This window comes from Ahaetulla prasina, chromosome 1, assembly GCF_028640845.1.
Source record: "Ahaetulla prasina isolate Xishuangbanna chromosome 1, ASM2864084v1, whole genome shotgun sequence".
Classification (NCBI taxonomy): Eukaryota; Metazoa; Chordata; class Lepidosauria; order Squamata; family Colubridae; genus Ahaetulla; species Ahaetulla prasina.
In genome coordinates, this window is record NC_080539.1 from 370431879 (window position 1) to 370457595 (window position 25717).

The 25717-nt window shown below is 45.5% G+C and overlaps 1 protein-coding gene across 2 annotated transcripts in view; it reads right to left on the reverse strand.

Annotated features, from left to right (window-relative positions):
• Positions 1 to 5250: 5250 nt before the first annotated feature.
• Positions 5251 to 25717, reverse strand: part of LOC131188342 (scaffold attachment factor B1-like) — a 37703-nt gene continuing 17236 nt past the window's right edge. The window contains exons 12-21 of one of the 2 annotated variants that reach the window (XM_058163559.1): positions 24348 to 24478; positions 24053 to 24144; positions 22106 to 22218; positions 20068 to 20364; positions 18625 to 18762; positions 14769 to 14811; positions 12456 to 12568; positions 10212 to 10324; positions 6560 to 6611; positions 5251 to 5659 (exon numbers count right to left, since the gene is read on the reverse strand). In XM_058163559.1, the coding sequence (XP_058019542.1) occupies positions 5548 to 5659; positions 6560 to 6611; positions 10212 to 10324; positions 12456 to 12568; positions 14769 to 14811; positions 18625 to 18762; positions 20068 to 20364; positions 22106 to 22218; positions 24053 to 24144; positions 24348 to 24478 (1204 nt within the window). In that variant the 3' untranslated portion in view covers positions 5251 to 5547. Of the gene's footprint in view, positions 5660 to 6529; positions 6612 to 10211; positions 10325 to 12455; positions 12569 to 14768; positions 14812 to 18624; positions 18763 to 20067; positions 20365 to 22105; positions 22219 to 24052; positions 24145 to 24347; positions 24479 to 25717 lie in introns of both variants that reach the window. The other variant, XM_058163560.1, reaches the window with a different exon arrangement.

Consider the following 25717-nt stretch of genomic DNA (forward strand, 5'->3'; position numbering starts at 1 on the left):
CGGCCAGCAAAGCTGGCTGAGGAATTCTGGGAGTTGAAGTCCACAAGTCTTAAAAGTTGCCAAGGTTGGAGACCCCTGATCTAGTCCAGTATAGTTTCCTACCTGTGCAGGTAGGAAACTATACTGTTTCAGACAAACGGTTGTCGGGTCTTTGTCTTGAACAAAGCATCACCGACAGAGAACAAACTATTCTCGAAAGCACACTTGGGTCTTGCACAATTTTCAGAGGCTGTGGATGGCTGTGCTGCCATATAACCTCCAAAATCGAACCAAGAGTGGCTATGGAGTGATTTTCAGGGCCCAGAAGAGCATTTGGTGGCTCAGCAGACTAAGATTGTCTGTTATTTAACAGCAGCTGCTTGCAATTACTGCAAGTTCAAGTCCCACCAGGCCCAAGGTTGACTCAGCCTTCCATCCTTTATAAGGTAGGTAAAATGAGGACCCAGATTGTTGGAGAAAATAAAAGTTGACTTTGTATATAATATACAAATGGATGAAGACTATTGCTTGACATAGTGTAAGCCGCCCTGAGTCTTCGGAGAAGGGTGGGATATAAATTCAAAAAATTAAAAAAAAAATTCCAAAAGCCATGGCACAAAGGCCTGTTGTGACCCACAGCAACCTTGCATAGGCCAAGGGGGCCTCTCAACAGAAAGAGAACAACTTGTAAGGTAAATGTCCCTGGAGATTAAGTCATCCAGGTCGTGGTTGTCTCAAAGGTGCTTTTTTTAAAAGAGCAACTGGACTTTCTGTTTTTTCTCTGAAGACGTTTCTTTTTTCCTCCAAGAAGCTTCTTCAGCTCTGACTTGATGGTGGGGAAGGGAAGGATTTATACTCCTTGCAGACAGCTTTGTCATTTGCATCCTTCTAGAGTGTCTCTAGAAGGGAAACGGTGGCTCAGGGGCTAGGACGTTGAGCTTGTCGATCGAAAGGTCGGCAGCTCAGTGGTTCGAATCCCTAGTGCTGCCGCGTAACAGGCTGAGCTCCTGTGACTTGTCCCAGCTTCTGCCAACCTAGCAGTTTCGAAAGCACGTAAAAATGCAAGTGGAAAAATAGGGACCACCTTTGGTGGGAAGGTAACAGCGTTCTGTGTGCCTTTGGCCTTGAGTCGTGCTGGCCACATGACCATGGAGACATCTTCGGACAGCGCTGGCTCCTCGGCTTTGAAACGGAGATGAGCACCGCCCCCTAGAGTCATAAACGACTAGCACGTATGTGCGAAGGGAACCTTTACCTTTACCTTAGTGTCTCTGAGGCCATTTAGAGGTTTGTGTGTGTCCTCGGGGTCACCCGAGTGGTGCAAATGAGTGTGGAACCATTTGAAAGGACCATGTTGTAGACTGGAGAGAAGATGAGGTCATATCCCTTCCCCTTTGTTGAGGGAGGGCTGCTCAATTTAGACCTAGATGGCCTCTTTTGACCCCTCTTTCAATCAGCGATCCCCTTTTCCAAAAGAGGAACAGAGGGTAAGATAGAGGTGGTGAAGGAGAGAGAGGAATGGAAGAGAGGGGAAGGAGAGGAAGACAGGATAGGGGATAAGAGTAAAGAAGATAAGAAAGGAGGAAAAGAGGAGTGGGGGAGAGGAAGGGGAAGGAGCAAGAAAGGAGAGGTAAAGAGGGAGGGAAAAGAGAAGGATTGTTGTGAAATGAAGGGAAAGAAAGGGTAGAAGAGGAACCCCAAATATAATGAAAATGTTTTATCTTTGTGCTTTCTTCAGAAAAAAAAATGTATGATTATCTATGGACAAGAGAACGTACAATTACAATATGTCTATAAGAAAATAAAAAACTTACTTATAAAAAAACAAAATGTGGACTTTTGTAGTTTTCAAGAGTGGCCTGTGTCTTTTAAATGAAGATGGGCTGCTAAATCTAGTTCTGATGGGCTTGTTCTATTAAAGAGGCCATCGATGTCAAAATTGAAGAGCCCTCTCTCAACGGAGGGGGAAGGGATACGACATCATCTACCTCCTGTTTACAACATGGTTCTTGTTGTGTCTTGCCCGCTCTCACAGCAGCCGGGGCCTTCTTATCTGCTCCCGAACACGGAGGAATGTATGCCTCCCGGCTCCACTCCTGGCTCCATGCCCAGACAAGCTGAAGAGGAGGGGGCACCTCCCGGCCCCAGCCCTGGCTCCATGCCCAGGCAAACGGAGCAGCTAGACCCCTCCCCCTCCTCCACAGCATGTGAGCCTGAGGAAAGTTTACTTCCAACAGCTGATTGGAGGGACCCTGGCATCAGAAGACTGGATAGGCGGAGGCAACAGAAGGAAGGGAGGGGCAGGCCTTAATGAGTGCTGAGTCATGGAGCCACACCCCATGGCCTATATAAAGGATCTGCTTTCTGGCAGTCTCTGAGTCAGGCAAAGTCGAACTTATCTTGCTGAAGTCACTTTCTGGTCTCCTGCCTGCTCTGACGACTTTGCTAGGACTTTGGGCAGAGCTGCAGAGGCAAGCCTGATTCGGATTTCCCTGACCCGGCCGTCAGTGGAGGAGTGGGACATGACAGTTCTTTTCAGAAGTTCCAAGGCAGCTCCACACCCGTTTGCACTATTCATGTGACACAGACAAACCTCCAAGTGGCCTCGACGACTTTCTCAAAGGATGCAAATGACCAGCTGTCTGCAAGGGAGTATCAAATCCTTCCGTTTCCCCACCATCCACTCAGAGCTGAAGAAGCTTCTTGGAGGAGAAGCGAGACGTCTTCAAAGAAAAACCCAGTCGCCTCTTGGACAAGCACCTTTTGGGATACCGGAAGGTAAATGATGCACGGAAGATCCTGGGGATTAGAAGCATTGGGTCGCAAGGGGGGGGGGGACAATTTGAGGAAGAGTGTACAGTGGTCTTTTTGAGGTGAGAGCGGTGGCACAAGGCTGAGGTTGTGGTCTGGGCTGCTAATCCAGGCCCAACTCCTATCACAAGCCACAGTTCAGCGTGGCCTGAAGGGGGAAAGAGAGAAAGAGAATTTTTTTTGCAGGATCCAATCTGGGTTGGACCAGAGATTTAGTCTTCCGAGCTTTCGGACTCATCAGTCAACAGTCAACAGGAATGCTGATTTACCCCCAGTTTATCAAGTATAGGTAGTTTAAGTATAGACTTAAAAACAGTTTGTTTAATGACCAGCCGAGGTCACAACAGCACTGAAAAAAGGTTTTTTTTTTTTTTTTACATTTATACCCCGCCCTTCTCCAAAGACTCAGGGCGGCTTACACTGTGTTAAGCAATAGTCTTCATCCATTTGTATATTATATACAAAGTCAACTTTTATTGCCCCCAACAATCTGGGTCCTCATTTTACCTACCTTATAAAGGATGGAAGGCTGAGTCAACCTTGGGCCTGGTGGGACTAGAACCTGCAGTAATTGCAGGCAGCTGTGTTCTAATAACAGGCTTCTTACAGCCTGAGCCACACCGCGGCCTTTAAGTATAGGTAGTCCTCGACTTAAGTATAGTCGTAAGTAGTCCTCGGCTCAAGTATAGGTAGTCCTCGACTTAAAAACAGTTTGTTTAATGACCAGCCGAGGTCACAACGGCACTGAAAAAAGTTAATTTATGACCGTTTCTCCACATTTCTGACCGCCGCAGCATCCCCGTGGTGACATGACCAAAATTCAGATGATTGGCAACTGATTATATTTATAACCATCCTGGGGTCACGTGATCCCCTTTTGTGACAAGCAAAGACAATGGGGAAGCCAGGTTCACTTAACAGCCGCGTTACTAACCTAACAACGTCAAGCAATTCACTTAATAACTGTGGGCAAGGAAGGTTGTACAATGGAGCAAAAATTCACTTAACTTTTCACTTAACCACAGGAATTTGGGGCTGAATTGTGGTGGGTAAGTGAAGGACTACAGGTAGTCCTTGACTTACAACAGTTCATTTAGAGACCATTCGAGGTTCGTAACGCTACTGAAAAAAGTGACTTATCACGCTTTTCCACTTAACAGCATCCCCATGGTTACGTGATTGAAATTTGTATGCTTGCCAAGTGGTTCATATTTATGACGGATGGTTGCAGTGTCCAGGGGCCATGTGACTGATTCTCTTTTGCCACCTTCTGACAAGCAAGCTCCATGGGCAAGCCAGATTAATTTAAGCACCGTGTTCCTAAATTTAACAAATGCAATGATTCACTGAACAACTGTGGCAAGGAACATCGTAAAATGGGGCTAAGCTTGCTTAACAAATGTTTCAGTTCACCACGTAAGATTTTGGGCTCAATTGTGATCGTAACTCGAGGACTACCTGTATCTGTACTTAGGAGGCAAGGGTTTGGCAGCACAAAGAAACAACAGCCAACAAGGCTTAATCACAAGCCATGAACACCCCATTTTTCTTCAGCTGAAAAAGCTCCGTTCTGCTGCACGGAGAAGGGAAAAAAAATAGTGACTGGATCACTGGACACGAGGCACGTCAAAAGCACGTTTTTGGTTAAAAGCTGCAGAGCAAGAGATCTTTGCATCCATCAGCTATACTAGTATGTTGCTGAAGCAATACAGAAATGCGAGCTTCAAAGCTCTCTGAGCCGTAACTTGCTCTGCTTTCCCTTTGGTGATTTTTAAGACTTATGGACTTCTGGGAATTGAAGTCCACAGGTCTTAAAGTGGCCACAGTCTATACAAATCCCTTTCCTGGGAGTCTGTAGAGATCCAGGGCATGGTTATCCCAAAGGTGCTTTTTTTAGGAGGCAACTGGACTTTCTTGGTTTTTCATTTGAAGATGTTTCGCTTCTCATCCAAGAAACTTCTTCGGCTCTGATTGGATGATGGGGAACAGAAGGATTCATATTCCTTGCAGACAGCTTTTTCATTTGTATCCTTTTAGAGGGTCGTTGAGGCAACTTGGAAGTTTATCTGTATCCTCAGGGTCACCCGAGTGGTGCAAGTGGTTCCTGTAATCTGCAATTTTCCTGGTTCCTGTAGTCTGCAATTCCTTTGCAATTTCCACAGGAAAGAAAATTGCAGACTACAGGAACCAGGAACACCGCTCAGGTGACCCTGAGGACACAGATAAACCTCCAAGTGGCCTCCTCTCAAAGGATGCAAATGACAAGCTGTCTACAAGGGGAATAAATCCTTCCCTTCCCCACCATCCAGTCAGAGCTGAAGAAGCTTCTTGGACGAGAAGCGAAACGTCTTCAAAGGAAAAAAAACAAGAAAGTCCAGTTGCCCTCTTGTGAAAAAGCACCTTTGGGACTTGATATAGGTAGGCCGCTTCCTGAAGAGCTCTCAAGAAGCAGTATCCGGGTGATTTGTAAATCGTACTGTTTTTCCTCTTTATTTATAGAAAATGGAATGCCTCGTAAAAGAAACACGTTTTCTTTGAAAGGATGAGTGTGTGGGGCAGCACCTACAGAAACACGTTACCCAAAAAAAATAAAAATAAAAATAAAAATTATGAATGGCTTCACATACTGAGCTAGGAAGTGAAACAATGAAGGTTAACTTAAGAGTCACAGTCAGTGGAACACCGAGTCGAGTAGTGTCGAGTATCTTTGTCCCTCGTCTTGGTTGCCATTTGTACAGTTAAAAACGATAAAAACATTCAATAGTGACAGCTGAACCGGGGGTCGTTGGGTCGGTTTGCCCTCTCTTGTCCTGCAAAGCCCTCTCCCTGGGCAGTTTGTTCCTGCCGGCCACCTGGGATGAATCCTTGTCTGGAAAAGAGAGAGAGAGAGAGAGAGAGACCACCATGAGAAGGGAAGGACCGCAGGTCAGGAGCCCTTTTCCCATCCCCAGCTGTGCTCCATGCTCCTTCCTCTTTTTGCAAGGGATTAATTTACCCTGGTTGCAGCACTGGAATTGTTCAGGCTAGAATCAGGGGTCTCCAACCTTGGCAACTTTAAGACTTGTGGACTTCAACTCCCAGAATTCCTCAGCCAGCTTTGCTTTGCTGGCTGAGGGATTCTGGGAGTTGAAGTCCACAAGTCTTAAAGTTGCCAAGGTTGGAGACCCCTGGGCTAGATGGACTTCGCTGCACCAGTTTCCTAACCTTGGCAACTTTTAACGGCCAGGAATGGGTGGACTTTTCATTCCCAGAAAGGATGTGTGAATTCCCAGAATTCTACAGCCAGAACGTGTGTGGGATTCAACTCCCAGAATTCCCCAGATGAGAGGAGTGGACGTCAACGCCTAGAATTCTCCAGCCGGGATGTGTGTGGCTTCAACTCCCAGAGTTCCCTAGCTAGCATCCGGCTTGGGGAATTCTGGGAATGGAACGACGTTTGGTCCCAAAGTTGAGGGAACGTTAGGCGGGACAATCTCTCCCTTCCTTCCAAGGAAAGGCAAGAAAAAAAATATATTAAGTGATCCAGGACCCTAAGGTCGAATTGGAAGGAAAATAATGGATCTAAAACGTAGAAACGGGCCCCTTAGAGCGCAGCTAGATAATGCAGTGTTAAAAAACCCTCCAAATGCCGTACTGGGAGAGGAAGGGCTGGTTTGGGAAGTAGAGGGGGAGACTGCTATATAAAAACCATCTAGGTTTGCTATTAAGTCAAATGCATAACGAAAAAGGTTAACCTTACTCTGAATTCAGAAGGCTGAAGGCTTCTTACCCAGACATTCCACCTCGCGGCATTATGTGGCCACGCCGTTCTCTGCCCCCACCTAGAAAAAACGGAGTAATTCACACTTGCAGGTCTGAATCGCTCTGAAACAATCACATTTCCTCTGCTCTAGATTCGAACAGAACAGGAAAAGGAACTTTTGGAAGGAGAGCAATTCCGAACTTGTGGGGGGGTCCTTGGTGCTCTCTGCCCTTGTTTTTTTTTTTTTTTGCAGACGTTTCATGAACCAATCAGGTAATGGGACTAGGGGTGACATGACAGCAGTGTTCCAGTATTTGAGGGGCTGCCACAAAGAAGAGGGGGTCAAATTATTCTCCAAAGCACCTGAGGGCAGGACAAGGAGCAACCGATAGGAAGTAATGATGGAAAGAACCAACCTAGAACTAAAGAGAAATTTCTTAATAGTGCTAACAATTAATTAGTGGAACGACTTGCCTCCAGAAATTGTGGGTGCTCCATCACTGGAGGTTTTCAAGAAGAGACTGGACAGCAATTTGTCAAGAATGGTATTGTTGTGGTCCGTCAGCAGCCTACGGAGCTGGCAACAGAGTTGGACAGCGATGAGGCTGAGGAAGAGCGTAGGGTAGTCCTGGAGGCTGGGGAAGGCCCGTCGGAGGCTGAGGTGGGGCCAGGGCCATCGGGAAGTGAGGTGCGGACTCCGGAGCCTCCAGAGGCTGACAGTAGTGAGGCAGAGGAACAGGAGCCTGTTCCTAATGCACGCATGAGAAGAGCTGCCAGAAGGCAAGAGCAGCTCAAGCAAAAAGGACGACTCGGGAGTAAGGCCAGGAGATGATTGGCCCCTCCCATAAGGCTTAAAACAGACCAGCACCGATGTTTCAGCTTGCAGGAAAACAATGTAGCTGTGTCCTCTGCTTCGTGAATTTCTTTGTTTTTGTGGCTTCTGGACATTTGCCAGGAAGGGCCTTTGGCAGTTTGCCTAATTGGACTAAGGTTTGTGAGATAACTGAGGAATTTGTGTTGGGAGGCATTGTTTTACTTTGAGTTGAACAACGCTGGGAATGAAGTAATTCCCAGCTGTTCAAATAAAGTTTGTTTTTCTACGGACTAAGTTTGTTGCTTGGGCCTGGGTCACAACAGGTATAGGGCAGTGATGGCAAACCTTTTCTGGAACGAGTGCCCAAACCGGAAGGCACGTGTGCGCGCATGCTGGAGCCCTGGAAACTCAAATACCAGCTGGCCGGTATTTGGCATGCATGCGCCGGCCACCTGGTCTTTGGGTTTCAGGCGCGTGAAACCACAAGAGCAGCTGGTCATGGCACATGTGCCCACAGAGAGGGCTCTGCATGCCACCTAGGGCACGCGTGCCATAGGTTCGCCATCACGGGTATAGGGTCTCCTGACTGAGCAGGGGGTTAGACTAGAAGACCTCCAAGGTCCCTTCCAACCCTATTATTCTATGTTCTAAGTTTTTTAAAGGACATCATCTGTGCTAGAAAGGCAGAAGGATTTGGTCTCACTTGTTTATAGAGGTAGTCGTTGAGTTACAAATTTGCTTAGTGACTGTTCAAAATTACAAGGGCATTGAAAAAAGTTGACATGACCATTTTCCACACTTACGACCACCTCAGCATCCCCATGGTTGCGCGATTTACATTCGGATGCTTGGTAAATGGTTCATATTATGACGGTTGCAGTGTCCCGGAATCATGTGATCACCTTTTGTGACCTTCTGACAAGCAAAGTTCAATTCAGATTCACTTAGCTATTTTAACAGCAGCGGTGGTTCACTTAACAACTGTGGCAAGAAGAGTCGTAAAATGGGGCAAAACTCACCACATATTTCTCACTTAGCAAGATAAAATTTTGGCCTCAATTGTAGTCGTCAGCTGAGCACTGCCTGTATACAGTGGCTTGTTCTGCCAATGTTGTTTTCCTCTTGGCAGTTCCTTAAATTAGGTTGCTGCTTACTGTTGCATTGTTTGTCTGAGTCGACAGTGGCAGGTCCCTTTATATAAACAGAGCGAACCCCACACCCCCTTCTAGCACTGTGTCAGTTTTGGAAGGGAATTTTCTTTTTGCTTCTTAACTGCCACATATTTTAGCTGGGGAAGTTGGGAGGGGGTTGTTGTTGGAGCGGTAGAAAGTTAGTCATAACAACATTCCGTATTCAAGGACTTTTGCCTGCGTCTGATGTAGACTGTCTGAAGATTGTATCCAATTGAGTGTGTAGAGTTGACTGGACAATGTGATGAATTTGTGGGTGTGGGGCAGGGCTGTGAAGTGTCAACCGGGTGTGGAAAACCCAGAAGCTTTCAGTTTCGGGTTTTCCCAGCTGTGCCAACATGACATCTCTAATAAATTGGAACTTTAAGGAACCTCAAGCCTCAGAGCTTTATTTCGTTGGGGGTGTTCCTTGGAACCCTGACACACTGATGATGTTATCTAGCTGGGTCATGAAACGTCTGCAACAAAACAACCAAGATCAGACACCTTCAAGGAGTCCACAGTTCAATCCTGAACTACAAGCTACAGATATTCCCTTCTGTTAATTTCTGAACCTAACAGACTGTGGGAACACAGCTTCTTTCTTCATAGGAACCCACCCGACTCTAAATAGCACCCCCAAAAGCTGTTCGAGCTGCAGCACCGACTGATCTCTCCTTCTGCCCAAATGGAAAAGCCCTAATATCAACTATAGAAGGAACAAACATAGGGGTCTTGCTGTGCTCCCACAACAAACTCGGCTGGCCTGGGACTGGACAGCTAAAAGGGCAGAATATCTGGACATTAGCCAGGGGACAGTAAGCGCTATTCAAACAAGGACACCAACAAAAAAAAAAAGAGGGAAGATTGGTCAGCTCAACGTTCAAGAAATGACCCTCTTCAAATCATCCTTTTGTCATTCCATTCGTTTCAAAAACAGTTAAGCCTGAAGGAAAGCCCTTTAAAAAAAAAAAAAAAGAATTGTGGAAATGATAGCTTTAGGAGACCCATATAGGCTGTCCTCAATTTATAACCGTTCATTCTGTAACCGTTGGAAGTTACAACAGCACTGCAAAATGTGACTTATGACCGTTTTTCACATCCCTGTGGTCACGTGATCAAAATCTGGACACTTGACAACTGGCGTGTATTGATGACGGTCGCCGTGTCCAGGAGGTGGTGGTCATGTGATCCCCTTTTGCGACCTTCTGACAAGCAAAGTCAGTGGGGGAAGCCAGATTCATTTCACAACCGTGTTGGTAACTTAGAAACGGCAGTGATTCGCTTAACAGCTGAGACAAGAAAGGTCGTAACATGGGACAAGAGTCACTCAGCAACTGTCTTGCTCAGCAGTGGAAATTTTGGGCTCAGTTGTGGCTATTTTAAGTCGAGGATTATCTGTAATCTGAAGAATGGAGAAAGCTTAGAGCAGGGGTCGCCAACCTTGGCAACTTTACGACTTGTGGACTTCAACTCCCAGAGTTCCTCGGCCAGGAAGTTGAAGTCCACAAGGAGACCCCTGGCTTAGAGGATAAATCAATAAGCAGATGATATTTCTTTCCCTGGCTTTTCTGTTCTGCACGGAATAGGATCTTGGAACGCTCAACCCTGCCTACGTCCTATCCCCAAAGCCTAAACACAACAGGAGTTTTCCCCAAAGGAAAACCGCAGCTGCGAAGGGAACAAAATGAATTACCTCGCCATCGCTCATGTTCACGTCCTGGTGGGCCCCCATCATCGTTGCCTGGCCAGGAGCGATCGGGGTGGCCTTCAAATTTTCTAATGTGATCTCCCCAGTCACGTCCATCTCTGAAAGGCAAGGAGGTTGTCACGGATCTAGTGGTCAACCAGTTTCTAAAACGGAGATAATCCCGAAAGCTCACAAGTTCAGGAGGCCCTCTAAAAACTACCCACAGAAAAGAGAGCTTATGCGGTAAATGTTTAATGGGTTTTAAAAAATACGGAGGCGAAGGGGGACAGAACACCTTTTACGTTACTTCACTGTTACTTCACCTCCGAAAAAACAGCTAGGCCGCCTTTTTGAGAGGTCTCTTAATTTTTCCCCCACGTGCCTCGCCTGTCCACTGTACTGCTTCTTCCGTGGCTGAAAAGAGCAAGTGACGCGACCCAGGCAATTTGCGCACCCTTGCCTACCTGTAATGGTCACTCCAGCTACTGGTAGCTGTCTACCTGGAAAAGCTTGCCATCAGCAACTCCAGCAAATCTGGCCACGCATGCAGTTAAATAGGGCCTAATTTTGACGGTGGGGCCTAATTTTAACGCATGCGCACAAAACAGGGTTGGTCCTTTTTTTGGGGGGTGGGTCATGTTTTAGGAGAAACACGGTATTTATGACCCTTTTTGGAATTTCAATGACTGCATACAGTTCTGTGGTCACATGACTGCATTTTAGGGATTTGGCAAGACTCACCTTTATCCCCGGCTGCAGCATTCTTCAGTCACATGACAGCGACTTACAATGTTTTCTGCCAATTTCTAGTCTTTACAAAGCAAGAAATGCCCACAGGCATTTCACTTAATCATTCCAACGGTAGTTTCGCCTGGTCCTGGGGAGTTTGGGCCATCCTAGTGCCCCTGTGGTCATGTGAACCTACCTGGGTGCTTGGCAACCTGTTTGCACTTAAAACCTGTTTGCCAAGTGCATCCCGCGATCATCATCTGCTAACTTTCCTGATGGATTCCACAGAAAGTCAATGGGGAAGGCAGCAGGGAAGGTTGTGGAGCACTGGGGTAACTCTCCTCCACTCTCAAACCCTCCCCCAGGCCCTGAGCGCTCACATCACGCTGGGGCTGCGACAGAGAAGAAGGGGGTCACCCTATTCTCCAAAGCACCTGAAGGCAGGACAAGGAGGAACAGATGGAAACTCATCCAGGAGAGAAGCAATTTAGGACTAAGGAGAAATTTCCTGAGAGCTAGAACAATTAATCAGTGGAACAACTTGCCTCCAGAAGTTGTGGGCGCTTCATCACTGTGTTTTTTTTTTAAGAAGAGACTGGACAGTCACTTATCTGAAATGGTATAAGTCTCATGCTTGAGCAGGGGGCTGGACTAGAAGACCTCCAAGGTCCCTTCCAGCTCTATTTCTATTCTGTTCTATTCCAAAGCACCTGAAGGCAGGACAAGAAGGAACAGATGGAAACTCATCAAGGGGAGAATCAATTTAGAATTAAAGGAGACATTTTCTGATAGAACAATTAACGAGTGGAACCGCTTGCTCTTAGAAGTTGTAGGTAATCCAGCACTGGAGGTTTTCAAGAAAAGACTGGACAGCCATCTGTCTGAAATAGTCTAGGATTTCCTGCCTGTGAAGAAGGTTGGACTAGAACAGGGGTCTCCAATCTTGGTCCCTTTAAGACTTGTGGACTTCAACTCCCAGAGTCCCTCAGCCAGCAAAGCTGGCTGAGGAACTCTGGGAGTTGAAGTCCACAAGTCTTAAAGGGACCAAGGTTGGAGACCCCTGGACTAGAACAGCTCTAAGGTTCCTTCCAATTCTATTATGCTGTTAAACTCTCATCCACCTTCCTCAACCCATGCGGGCACCTCTTATGTCCTCCACCAACCCACATGGCACATTTTGTATATGCTCCCCTTCAACGCCCCTCACCCCCAAAAGTAGCCGCTTACCTATCTGCAGGTCTGGGATTTGCAACTTCCCGTCAGCTTCCTCACTGGCTGTGGGAAGCTGGCAGGAAGTTGCCTAACCTAAAGACCGAGGGATTCAATTAACAACTGAAGGGACTGCAGGGACTGCCTTTGCTAAATGATACAGTTGTACCTTATGACCAGATCGGTTAACGAAGGAAGTTGTGGTCTTGATTGCTGTTGTAGGTCAAGGACTCCTTGCACCTATAGTCTGCTTGTATCTTAACTGGTTTCTGGACTCCACCATTTGAATGTGATCACCCGCAAGCCACTCACCGGGACTGTGGAGGTATTCTCCGCCCCTCGTTCATGCGCCTGTCCGACCCATAACTGCCCCAGCCGTCTCTGGAGTGGCGATCTGGATCCCTGTGGCGTTCCTCTGCATAGTGCTGAAAGAGGGGAAGGAGACAAGAACAGCAAATGATCCAACGGGTACATGGAGGTGTCAGAATATTCATGACCGGGAAGACATAGGAACAAGGTCAGCCAATGAACAGGCATGGTAACAGATCAGCCAATGGGAGCTGCATTGGAAACTGAAACGGGAAGGAGCCTGGGTGAGGCTCTGCAGCTTTCAGCTCTGTGCTCTGAGTCTAGCAAACAAGTCTGGTCTTGTCTCAACTGAACTGAAACTGATCTCTCCTCTCTACCAAGTTGGAAGAACCACTCTTGGTACTGTACATTTATTCATGTGTTATTATGTATATAAAGAAGTTAATGAATCCTGCTGAATCAAGTGTGCTTTCTGGATTTGAATTTTTGCAACAAACACTGACAAGGAGGAATACCAAGTGGGGTGCAGGTGAAGATTTTTGAAGCCACGCAGCAAGTTCCCTACAAGGAGATAAAAGGCAGGGGAGCGACACAAAGGCTGTGTAGCAGGTATTTCGACAATCTCTCTCTCTCTCTCTCTTTTGCCTGCTGGCTCATTTGTTTCTAAAGGAAACACAAGAAACTCACAAGCAACTGAACTAAGAACATAGCCTGAAGCATTGGGACTTTTAAAAGGTTTGAGAGCTTTCAAAAGCTGCAAAGCACTGCTTTCTCAAAAGTGCTCCAGGAGTGTGAAGAAATTCTAGAGCCAGATATTTATGTTGGTTCAGAAAATTTTGAAAAATGTGTATAAAATTGAAACCTGAAGCTTTTTTTTTTTTTAAAGGAATGGCAGCTAACACAGAATCATAGGGCTGGAAGAGACCTCAAAGGTCATCTAGACCAATCCCCTGTTCAAGGTAGGAGATGTTATACCATCCCAAAATAACAGAATAACAGAGTTGGAAGGGACCTTGGCAGTCACTCGCATCTGGGAGGGAGGGGCCCTCACCGGCCTCTACTTGCCCTTCCCCTCCCAGCTACTCCTCGCCTTAGGGCCCCAAAAGGAAGCAATTGTTGGAATTAAGCAGCACCATGAGAAAGAATTGGCAAAACAGCTCAGTTCAAATTGGATCTGGCCGAGAAGGAGGCTCAGCAGAAGCACCTCACTGAGGACTAGAAGCATAGGCTTTCCAAGTAGAGGGAAGACCTGCGGGAGGGCAAGGCCAGGTACCAGCGCCTCGAGGCTCAGCAGGCTGAGATGGTCAGCCAGTTCCAGGCCATGATGCAGTCCCACTGGAACAAGGTCCTCCGGCTCTTCGCCACCAGTGAACGTATCTTTTCTTTTATGTACACTGAGAGCATATGCACCAAGACAAATTCCTTGTGTGTCCAATCACACTTGGCCAATAAAATTCTATTCTATTCTATTCTATTCTATTCTATTCTATTCTATTCTATTTCTATTCTATTCTACCAGTGGCGCTTCCTTCCAGCCTTCGCCCAAAGCCCCACACCAGGAGGCTGAAGCAGCCCCCAAGTTGGAATTTCTGTCCCCCTCCCCCGACCCACACAAAGAGACCCCAAAGGGGGAGACTCTCTGCAGCAACACAAACGTTCATTGCACGTATCCGGCCCAGGGGCCGTAGTTTGAGGACCCCTGATTTAGTGCAATATAAAAAATGCAAATAATTTCTCTGTGGACCAGCAGTTGGTGACCATTGTTCTAGACCAACCCCTCCCCACTCAAGAAGAAAATCCTATACCATTTTGGACAAATGATTGTCCAATCTCTTCTTAAAAACCTCTATTCCCCACCATCCAAGTCAGAGCTGAAGAAGCTTCCTAGATGAGAAGTGAAATGTTTTCAAAAGCAAATAAGAAAGTCCAGTTGCCTGTTGAAAAAAAAAAAGCACTTTTGGGACATCCATGACCTGGATGGCTGAGAATCTCCATAGAGCCCCAGTGCTGGAGCACCTACAATTTCTGAAGGCAAGTGGCCTCTAAAAGAATGCCGGGATAGCTCAGGCTGTTAGAAGCCTGTTATTAGAACACAGCAGCCTGCAATTACTGCAGGTTCAAGCCCGGCCCAAGGTTGACTCAGCCTTCCATCCTTTATAAGGTAGGTAAAATGAGGACCCAGATTGTTGGGGGGGCAATAAGTTGACTTTGTAAAATATACAAATAGAATGAGACTATTGCCTTATACACTGTAAGCCGCCCTGAGTCTTCGGAGAAGGGCGGGATATAAATGTAAATTAAAAAAAAACAACTCACCTGCCTCTCTCGGTCTCCCATCATCCCCCGTGACCCTTCTCTCCTGGGGAATAAAATACAGTCACGTCAAATTTTGGACCTGGATTGATCCCCAGTAAATTGCCATTAGCAATGGAAATTGTGGTCCCCTTTCTGGTTTTAAGTTTGAGGACTCTCTGCATTTCAAATATTCAGGAGCAGAGTTAGGGCTGGGGTGAGAAATATTTTTTTTCCAAAAATTATGCCGAACAGGAATCCCTCATGGAGAAAAAAAGATATTGTCTGAATTTCTCCTGAACAGTACTCTGCCTCTGAACATTTGAAATACAGAGTTCGAATATTATATTAAATTATATATTCTGAGCTGAGAATATTATCTATTAATATCCACGTGGTCTGTTAGGCCCTTTAATCAGAACCCTTTTCTCTCTCCAAGACCTTAGCAACTGAGGAAAGAATATCTTCTTCTAGATAAAGGGGTCTCCAAATTTAGCAACTTTTAAGACTTGTGGACTCCAATTCCCAGAATTCCTCAGCCAGCCACATTGAAGGGAATGATACCAACAGAATGTCCACAATAGAAGGGTAAATACACTACACCTCCTCAGGGAGAGGGGGAGAATAGATCCCCGCTGTTAATTTAACAACGTTGTGTCTTTAAAAAAATCACATTAGGGTGTGAATTGTCACTTTCTTCTAAGAAAAAGTGACAGCCAAGCAAGCAGATTTAAGGGGAAGGAAGACGGGCAGCTGGACAGAGAATGGCTGGGGGATGGAGGAAAAGAGAAAGCTTAATGTGGTTGAACCCCCAAATCCTCTTTGTGACAAACTTAAAACAGGTGTCTCCAACCTGTAGCCCACTGGAAAGCCAGTAATGAGGCCCCATAAGATAATAAAAAATACAGAAAAATAAAGGAAGTTTGTTATTGATATCCATTAACTACCGTATTTTTGGACTATAAGACGCACTGGAGTATAAGATGCACCTTAGTTTTTTGGGGAGGAAAATAAGAAAAAAGCTGATTGGGGGGTGGATCAGCCTCCTGAAATACCCCCAATCAGCTGTTCCCAGAAGTGAACTTTAGCAAAAAAAATTGTTAGTTGTGAGCTCTGCACTGTGTTTTTTTCCCCAGCCCCTGAAACCCCCGTTTCAGAGGCTTTTTTTTCAGCCTCTCAAACGGAGGTTTAAGCTTTTTTTCAGCCTCCGAAACCTCCGTTTCAGAGACTGGGCGGGGCTACATTCGGTGTATAAGACGCATCCAAATTTTTACCCTCTTTTAGGGAGGAAAAAGGTACATCTTATGCTGCGAAAAATACGGTAGTTTATATAATATAATATAATATAACAACAGAGTTGGAAGGGACCTTGGAGGCCTTCTAGTCCAACCCCCTGCCCAGGCAGGAAACCCTACACCATCTCAGTCAGATGGTTATCCAACATTTTCTTAAAAATTTCCAGTGTTGGAGCATTTACAACTTCTGCAGGCAAGTCATTCCACTGATTAATTGTTCTGACTGTCAGGAAATTTCTCCTTAGTTCTAAGTTGCTTCTTTCCTTGATCAGTTTCCACCCATTGCTTCTTGTTCTACCCTCAGGTGCTTTGGAGAACAGCCCGACTCCCTCTTCTTTGTGGCAGCCCCTGAGATATTGGAACACAGCTATCATGTCTCCCCTAGTCCTTCTTTTCATTAAACTAGACATACCCAGTTCCTGCAACCGTTCTTCATATGTTTTAGCCTCCAGTCCCCTAATCATCTTGGTTGCTCTTCTCTGCACTCTTTCTAGAGTCTCAACATCTTTTTTACATCGTGGCGACCAAAAGTGGATGCAATATTCCAAGTGTGGCCTTACCAAGGCATTATAAAGTGGTATTAACACTTCGAGTGATCTTGATTCTATCCCTCTGTTGATGCAGCCCAGAACTGTGTTGGCTTTTTTGGCAGCTGCTGCACACTGCTGGCTCATATCTAGATGGTTATCCACTAGGACTCCAAGATCCCTCTCACAGTTACTACTATTGAGCAAGGTACCACATATATGGTACCTGTGCATTTTGTTTTTTTGGCCTAAATGTAGAACCTTACTTTTTTCACTGTTGAAAATATATATTTTATGTAGCCCCAGATAAGTCCTTTTTCACTCAAAGTGGCTCAGGTAAGCCCAAAGATTGGACAACCATGAACTCAACAGTCGTTTTGATAACGAAGCCAAATGGAGAGAGACTATAGGTAGTCCTCGACTTACAACAGTTCATTTAGTGACCGTTCAAAGTTACAACGGCACTGGGAAAAAAGTTGACTCGGGACCATTTTCCAGTTACAACCTTTATGATATCCCCATGATCATGTGCTCAAAATTCAGATGCTTGGCAACTGACTCATATTTATGACGGTTGTAGTGTCCCCGTGGTCATGCGATCCTCTTTTATGACCTTCTGACAAGGGAGGTTAATGGGGAAGCCAGATTCACTTGACAACCGTGTTACTTATCAAACTACAGTGATTCATTTAACAGCTGTGGCTGGAAAGGTCGTAAAATGGGGCAAAACTCACTTAACAAATGTCTTACTTAATAACGGAAATTCTGAGCTCAACTGTGGTTGTAAATTGAGGACTACCTATACATAATACTTTCTCCCTATCTATCAAAAGCAGAACAAGTAAAAAAAGGTGACAATATTTATGTAAGATTAAATTTATTTATTTTATTTATTTAATTACAATAAATTCAATTTGTGAACTCCTAATTTAGGGGCAAGTGGGTTGTTAAAGGACATTTACCTCAATTTAAACAAAAAGGAATACGGGTGGTCCTTGACTTGAGACCGTAATTGAGTTTGGAATGAAACAGATCACATGATTGCAACTTGCTTTTATGACCTTTACTTGCCGTGGTCGTTAAGTGAATGTGCTGGCCATTAAGCAAATCTATTTTATCCAACGATCATTTTTTTTTTTTGCTGGAAACTAGAAGTAAACACTGTGTTGTGGCTACAGCCCCCCCTCGGGCCTGGCCCCCTGCCAGAAAGTGACTCAGAGAGTGAGGGGGAAGGGCCGTCAGGGCTCCCTTCTGCAGGGCCGGTCTCTCTGGCTCAGCTCCAGGAGCCAGAGCCAGGCCAGATGGAGAAAATAACGAGGCCTCTGTCTCCTGTATCCTCCCCCCCCCAGGCAATGCTCCCAGACCCAGCTGTGGACAATCAGTCCTGGTTAGATCCCAGGTTTCGTAGACAAGAGAGGCGGGAACAACAGAAGAAGGGGTGGAGCAGGCCTAGAAAATGCTGAGTCACGGAGCCACACCTCACAGGGTATAAAAGCAGGAGGGGCTGCTCTACTACTTCGTGACGGACAAATCAAACTGACTGGAGAAAACTTGAGCTGAACTATTTGACTGAGCATTTGGCTTGGAGTGCTGTTTGTTCCTGACTTCCTGGTTGACACGCCGGCATCAAGAAAGATAAAAGAAAACCTTGGCAGACGCTCGCTGGTTTGCTGCCAGAGCCGATAGCTGCCGTGGACTAAATTGCTGGCTAATTGAGTCATTTCTCGTGCCTCCTGGACTGAGGTGGGGGGACAGAACACACTGTAAACTAGCAAAAAATCATTGAAATTTACGGCCACATGACTGGGAATGCTGCAAATAGCTGCAATGACCAATCAGTTGCCAAGTGGCCTAAATGCGATGACAGGACCATAGGGTGTGTGGTCTATGTGGTTGTGAGAACTTTGAAATTGACATTAGGTACCATTTGCGGGGTAACTTGGAATGGTCGTAAAGTGAGGACTACCCATGATCCACTTTTCTGCAGGTATACTTAAGCTTGAACAAAAGAAACCCCTCCCCCAACAGGAAAACAAAACGTTTCGGTCGCTGGCTTACCTGTCTAGGGGATGGCCCTGGTACCGTCCACGTTCCCTGTGATCAAAGTCATGGAACCGATCCTGGCGGCCGAAATCGGAGCGGTGACGATCGTCCATTGGCATCCGCTTGGCTTCTGGCCAGTAGGGATCATCCCTCCTGCAAGCAACATTTGAGGTCAAGAGACCAGCCTAAAGAAACTTTTCCCCGACCTCCTAAATTGCTGCTGGGTCCAATATAAGGGGATGGAACCTGATTCACAATAAAGGAGAAGGTTTGTAGCTCAGGGCTGAAATGAGGGGTCCTTAGTGCTCTCTGAGCTTCTCTTCTTGCAGACGTTTTATTACCCAAACTAGGTAACATCATCAGTGCTAGAAGGGAGTGGGGTTTGTGGAGAGGAGGAGGAGGAGGAGGAGGAGGAGGAGGAGGAGGAGGAGGAGGAGGAGGAGGAGGAGGAGGAGGAGGAGGAGGAGGAGGAGGAGAAACGACTGTGGTATCCTTGGTGCCGTCTGAGCTTGCTTGTCTCCTCGCAGACATTTCAAAACCTAACTAGGTAACATCATTGGTGCTAGAAGGGAGTGAGGTTCGCAGAGTGGTGGAGGAGGATTGTGAGATCCTTGGCGCTCTCCGAGCTTGTTTTGTTGCAGACGTTTCATGACCCAATTAGGAAACATCATTAGTGCCAGAAAAGAGCAAACCCCACATTCCCTTCTAGCACTGATGATGTTACCTAGTTGGGTCATGAAAGGTCTACAAGAAAGCAACCAAGCTTGGAGAGCACCAAAGACATCACAGTCCTCCTCCTCTCTACAAACCACATCCCCTTCTTGCATTGATGGTATTACCTAGTCGGGGGATGAAACGTCTGCAAGCAAACAATCAAGCTCAGAAGGTTCCAAAGACCTGTTGTGTCTGCGTCCCCCGAGCTGGGCCTCCTGCCAGAAAGTGACTTGGAAAGTGAGGGGGAAGGGCCATCAGGACTTACCTTGGGAGCACCGGCTTCCCTGGCTCAGCTCCAGGAGCCAGAGGCAGGCCAGGTGGAGGAGATAACAAAGCCTCCGTCCCCTGACTCTTCCCCCCCCAGGCCACGCCACCAGACCCAGCTGATGGCAATCAGGCCTGGCTGGACCCTAGGTTTCGTAGGCAGGAGAAGCGGGAACAACAGAAGCAGGGGTGGGGCAGGCCTAAGAAGTGCTGATATCCTTTATATCACAGGATATAAAAACCAGCGAGGGCTGCTATGCCTCTTCGTAGCAGGCAAATCAACTGCTTAACTACAGCTGAAGTACTGTTTGTTCCTGGATGACTCATCGGCATCAACGGAGATAACAGAGTCACTTGGCAGACGCTTGCTAGTTTGCTCTAGAGCTGATAGTGCTGGCTAATTAAGCCATCGCTCGGACGGAGGCGAGGGGGGACAGAACAGGACCCTTCACCTGACCCAGTTGCAAATGTGACTTTCACCTGCCATCCATGTCATACGGCCTCCGCAGGGCCACGCGCCTCTCCTTGTCGTAGCGCAGCTGCTCGTGCTGCCGCCGCAGTTCCTCTCTCTCCCGCTGGATCCGTTCCTGCTCTCGTCTCCGCTCGTGCTCAATGTACATCCGCTCTCTCTCCAGCCGCTCCCGTTCCATCTGCTCCCGTTCCAGGCGCGCCCGTTCAATCTCCAGCTTCTCGCGGGTGATCTCCAACCTCTTCCTCTCCTCCTGCTCCCAGATGGCTTGCAAACGCAAGCGCTGCCTTTCTCGACGATCACCGGTGCTGTGAGGCAGAGAAAGACTGTTGGCTGTTTTTGTCTTTTGGCTCCTCCTGTCACGTTTCCCCGTTGAAGGAATGAGCAAGTGAGGAAGCCCAGCCTCCCATTTGGCCAGTTTCCTGACGCTGAACTGGCTGGGGAGAAGGAATTGTCACCTCCACTCTCACAAAGGTAGTTACACAGAGCCAGTTTGGTATAGCAGTGAAGGTACTAGATTAGAAATCAGGAGGAAGTCGGTTCTGTTCCCACCTTAGGCGTGAAAGCCAGCTGGGTGACGTTGAGGCAATCACTAGGTGGTGAGCTAGTCCCACCTTAGGCAGCAAAACTGGCTGGTTTCATATTGGGCCAATCATCAGGAGACTGGAAGTTTTGGTCCCGCCTTGGGCATGAAAGCTGACTAGGTAACTTTGGGCCAATCACCAGGAGACTGGGAGTTCTGGTCCTGCCTTAGGCATGAAACCTAACTGGGTGACTTTGGGCCAATCACCAGAAGATGGTGAGTTCAAGTCTGCCTTAGGCATTAAAGTTGGCTGAGTGACTTTGGCTAGTCACCCTCTCTCTGCCTAACCCAATTCATAGGTTGGTTGTTGTGGGGAAAATAAGAGAAAGAAGGAATATTATGTATGTTAACCACCTTGAATAGCCTATAAGTAAAATCTAAAAATAAACACAGCAGAATGGCAAGGAGTCCCAAGTTCTGTACCTCCTTGATTAGTTATTCTTACTACAATTGTTTGTAAACCTTTTGTTTAAGTACAACAATATAAAAGGTAGGTCTTTTAATATTAGAAGGACATATCATAAGATCAGCCTTCTCTAAATTGAGGTTCTCCCAATGTACCGGCCTACAGATAGTCTCCGACTTATGACTGCAATTGAGCCTGCAATTTTGGTCCCAAGTCAATATGGTTAAGCGAGTCACCCACATGACTGCCTGCCCCGTTTTACAACTTTTGTGCAACGGTTGCTAAGTGAACATGGTGGTCACAAAGCGAGCACTGTGGTTAAGTGTACCAATTTGCTATGGAATGTTTTTGCCAGAAACTGGAAGCAAGTTTTTTTTGGGGGGGGGGAAAAGGTCACAAATCATGATCATGTGACCATCCAGCATTGCACGTGACTGTAAACGCAGGTGAGCTGCAGAGCACTCAAAGTGTGGTCATGTGACCGTGAGGAGGGAACTGGGCCTTTGGAACCTCAAATATGGCCCATAGATTACTTTTGGGAATCTGTCATAACTTTGAATAGCCATCAAGTGACCAGTTGTAAGAAGGAGTACCTGTACAATGGTCATTCCCTATCAGCACAATGGCTAGATGTGATAAGAACCAAAGGTGCTTTCTCAAAAGGCCACGGACTTTCTTTGTTCTCTGAAGACATTTCACTTCTCACCCAAGAAGCTTCTTCTGTTCTGACTGAATGGTGGGGAATGGAAGGATTTATATTCCTTGCAGTCCTTAAATCCCTCCGTTCCCCACCATTCAGCGAGACCGGAAGCAGCTTCTTGGATGAGAAGCAAAACGTTTTCAAGGAAAAAAACAAAGGAAGTCCAGTTGTCTCTTGAAAAAAGCACCTTTGGGACAACCATGACCTGGATGACTGAGAATCTCCCCAGACATTGATGATAAAAGAGTTTTACCCAAAATAGAGAAGGCTGTAAATATGACACAGGTTAAAAAAAAAAAAAGGCAAAGCATGTGAACACAACCACAGATTTAGCCCCTTCCTTTAGCCTGTAGGTCTCACCGGTGCTGTTCTTCATTCGGTCGCCTGTCTCTGGTTTTGCTGAACGGCACGGAGCCTTGTCGCTCTCGGCTCTTTTCTCTGCTCTCCGACTTGCGATCCTGACTTTTCTCGCTCTGTATTTGAAGACACAGTACAAAGTTGCAACTTCTCTAACCCATTAAAGGAAGGGTCATGTCTGGGCCTCTGTGGCTCAGACTGGTAAGACAGTCTGTTATTAACAGCAGCTGCTTGCAATTACTGCAGGTTCTAGTCCCACCAGGCCCAAGGTTGACTCAGCCTTCCATCCTTTATAAGGTAGGTAAAATGAGGACCCAGATTGTTGGGGGCAGTAAGTTGACTTTGTATATAAATATACAAATAGGATGAAGACTATTGCTTGACATAGTGTAAGCCGCCCTGAGTCTTCGGAGAAGGGCAGGATATAAATGCAAATTAAAAAAAAAAAAGGAAAAGGAAGGAAGATCAAGCGAACGGCCATTTCAATCTTGGCTCTAAGAGGCGGCCCTGCCTTTCTGCTACAGATTGTTTCTTGTCTTGCCTTCTGCTGCTTTAGAGAATAGCTTGACTCCCTCTTCTTTGTGGCAGCCCCTCAATATTGGAAGACTGCCATGTCATCCCTAGTCCTTCTTTTCATACCGAATTTCTGCAACCATTCTTCATATGTTTTCTTTGAGAATCAGGATTATATAATAAATATATATATTGTGTGTGTATGTGTGTGTGTGTGTGTGTGTGCTAGTCGTTCCTGACTCTGGGGGCGGTGCTCATCTCCGTTTCAAAGCCGAAGAGCCAGCGCTGTCCAAAGATGTCTCCGTGGTCATGTGGCCAGCATAACTAAACACCAAAGGTGCACAGAACGCTGTTACCTTCTCACCAAAGGTGGTCCCTATTTTTCTACTTGCATTTTTTACCTGCTTTCGAACTGCTAGGTTAGCAGAAGCTGGGACAAGTAACGGGAGCTCACCCCATTCCGCAGCACTAGGGATTCGAACCACTGAACTGTTCGTTGGGCATAAAGATTTTGAGTCCACCTTAAGACTTACCGGTAATAATCAAAATCAACTTCAATAAAGAATCTTAAAGGTTTCACATTGATTTTCCCATTTGCAATATGCAGGGTGAAAGGATGTTTACTTCTTAGTATCAAGTTTCCAAAACACGAAGATGGAAAGACACACTTAATTCCCCACAACAGAAGAATGGATGGCAAAAGTGATGGGCTTGGCGGAGATGGCAAAATTGACCATTTGAATTAAGGAGAAAAAATTTATATAGTTTTTGTTTCCATTTGGAAACCACTGATGGATTTTGTACTCAAATCTGAAAAAAAAACTTGAAACTCTAATTTTAGCTTTTTATAATTAGAATGATTTTGTTGTTATAGGCTTGAAGTATTTAGAAAGGAAAAGGTTGAGACTGTAATTGTTTTTTTTATTCCACTTTAAAAAGTTCCTTTTTTTCCCGTTATTTCTGATCTCCTTTTCCACCTTTCTCTCTCTTTAACTTTTGTATTTTACTTTACAGTAATGAAACTTTTTGGAACTAGAAAAAAAGTTTCCAGGAGTCAAAGTAGATAGTTGCATTTCAGTTATCCAGTGATTTTTATTTCATTGGTTAAGGTTTTTATAAGAGTGGACAATGAGTGCTTCTAGAACGAAGATTAAGGGGAAAAAAGTCCTGATGTTTCAGTAATTCTGTATAGCAAATGAAAATGAAATCAGCGATATAAAACTTCTCAAGGATAAAACAGTAAAACTGTCCTATTTCCTTCCCTTGCTTTAAGAAATTTGTACCCTATGACCATCACTAAGTATTTTAAGTGTTGTACCTTGATGAAAGTATCTTTTCTTTTATGTACACTGAGAGCATATGCACTTGGCCAATAAAAAAAGAAAATAAAATCTAATAAATAGCAATTGTGAAAAGGAAAGCTAACGATTCACTTACTCTTTCTTTTGATCGTGATGTGGTCTTCACTCTAATAACTGGTTCGCCCTTAGACTTATCCATTATCACGGTTCTTTCTGTCCCTTTGCTCCCTACGCAAAAGCAAAGAGATTGGATGCCAGCAATGAATGGCTGAGGGCAGTGTTTCTTGGCAACTTTTAAGATGGGTGGACTTCAACTCCCAGAATTCCCTAGCCAGCCCAGAACTTTGGATGTTGAAGTCTACCCATCTTTAAGTTGCCAAGGTTGAAAAACACCGACTTAGGGTTTTTCCCCCCCACCAGCAATAAATTACCTGATTTGGGAGCCTTAGATTTATCGGCAGATCCAGATTTCTGCTCTTCTTTCCCCTTTTCGTCTTTTTCATCCGCTTTGTTATTATCTTCTTTTGAATCAGCTTTTTCATTCTTTTTCGCACTGGAAGCCCTGAAAAAGCAGTTAAGTTCACAATGTTTAGATAGACCTGGGTATTTTATTCCCATCACCCATCTCCTTCCACTGTAACTTTGTTGCTTGTATCCTTACGATTTATACTGATATTGTTTCCTGATTGCTTATTTGTAGCCTATGACTATCATTAAGTGCTGTATCATTAAGTGTTAAATTTGTACCCTACGACTATCATTAAGTGTTGTAAGTGTTGTACCTTGATGAAGGTATCTTTTCTTTTATGTACACTGAGAGCGTATGCACCAATTCAAATTCCTTGTGTCCAATCACACTTGGCCCATAAAATTCTATTCTATTCTATTCTATTCTATTCTAGGGGCCTCTGGTGGCTCAGACTGGTAAGACAGTCTGTTATTAACAGCAACTGCTTGCAATTACTGCAGGTTCAAGCCCCACCAGGCCCAAGGTTGACTCAGCCTTCCATCCTTTATAAGGTAGGTAAAATGAGGACCCAGATTGTTGGGGGCAATAAGTTGACTTTGTATATAATATACAAGTGGATGAAGACTATTGCTTGACATAGTGTAAGCCGCTCTGAGTCTTCGGAGAAGGGCGGGATATAAATGCAAATAAAATAAAATAAAATAAAATAAATATTCTATTCTATTCTATTCTATGACTATCATTAAGTGTTCTAAGTGTTGTACTTTGATGAAGGTATCTTTTCTTTTATGTACACTGAGAGCATATGCACCAAGACAAATTCCTTGTGTCCAATCACACTTGGCCAATGAAGAATTCTATTCTATTCTATTCTATTCTATTCTATTCTATTCTATTCTATTCTATTCTATTCTATTCTATTCTATTCTATTCATTTATGTTCTGCCTTTATTATTTTGTTTATAAATACCTCAAAAGCAGCTAACATATCTAATACTCTTCCCTCCTCCTATTTCCCCCCACAACAACCCTGTGAGGTGGGTTGGGCCGACTATGACTGCCACACTAACCCTGCAGTCACAATTGGAATTTCGGCGCTTGGCAACTGGCTCACACTGACAACTGTTGCCGCATCCTGTGGTCACATGATCAAAATCTGCATCCTTCCCAGCTGTCTTCCGACAAGCAAAATCAATGGGGGAAACCGGGGCACATTTATCGATTCAGGGTAAAAATAGCCATAAAATTGGTTTTGGTCACATAACTTTAATGACTGCATTGCTTAGTAACTGAAATTCTGGTTCCAATGGTGATTCTAAGTTGAGAACTACT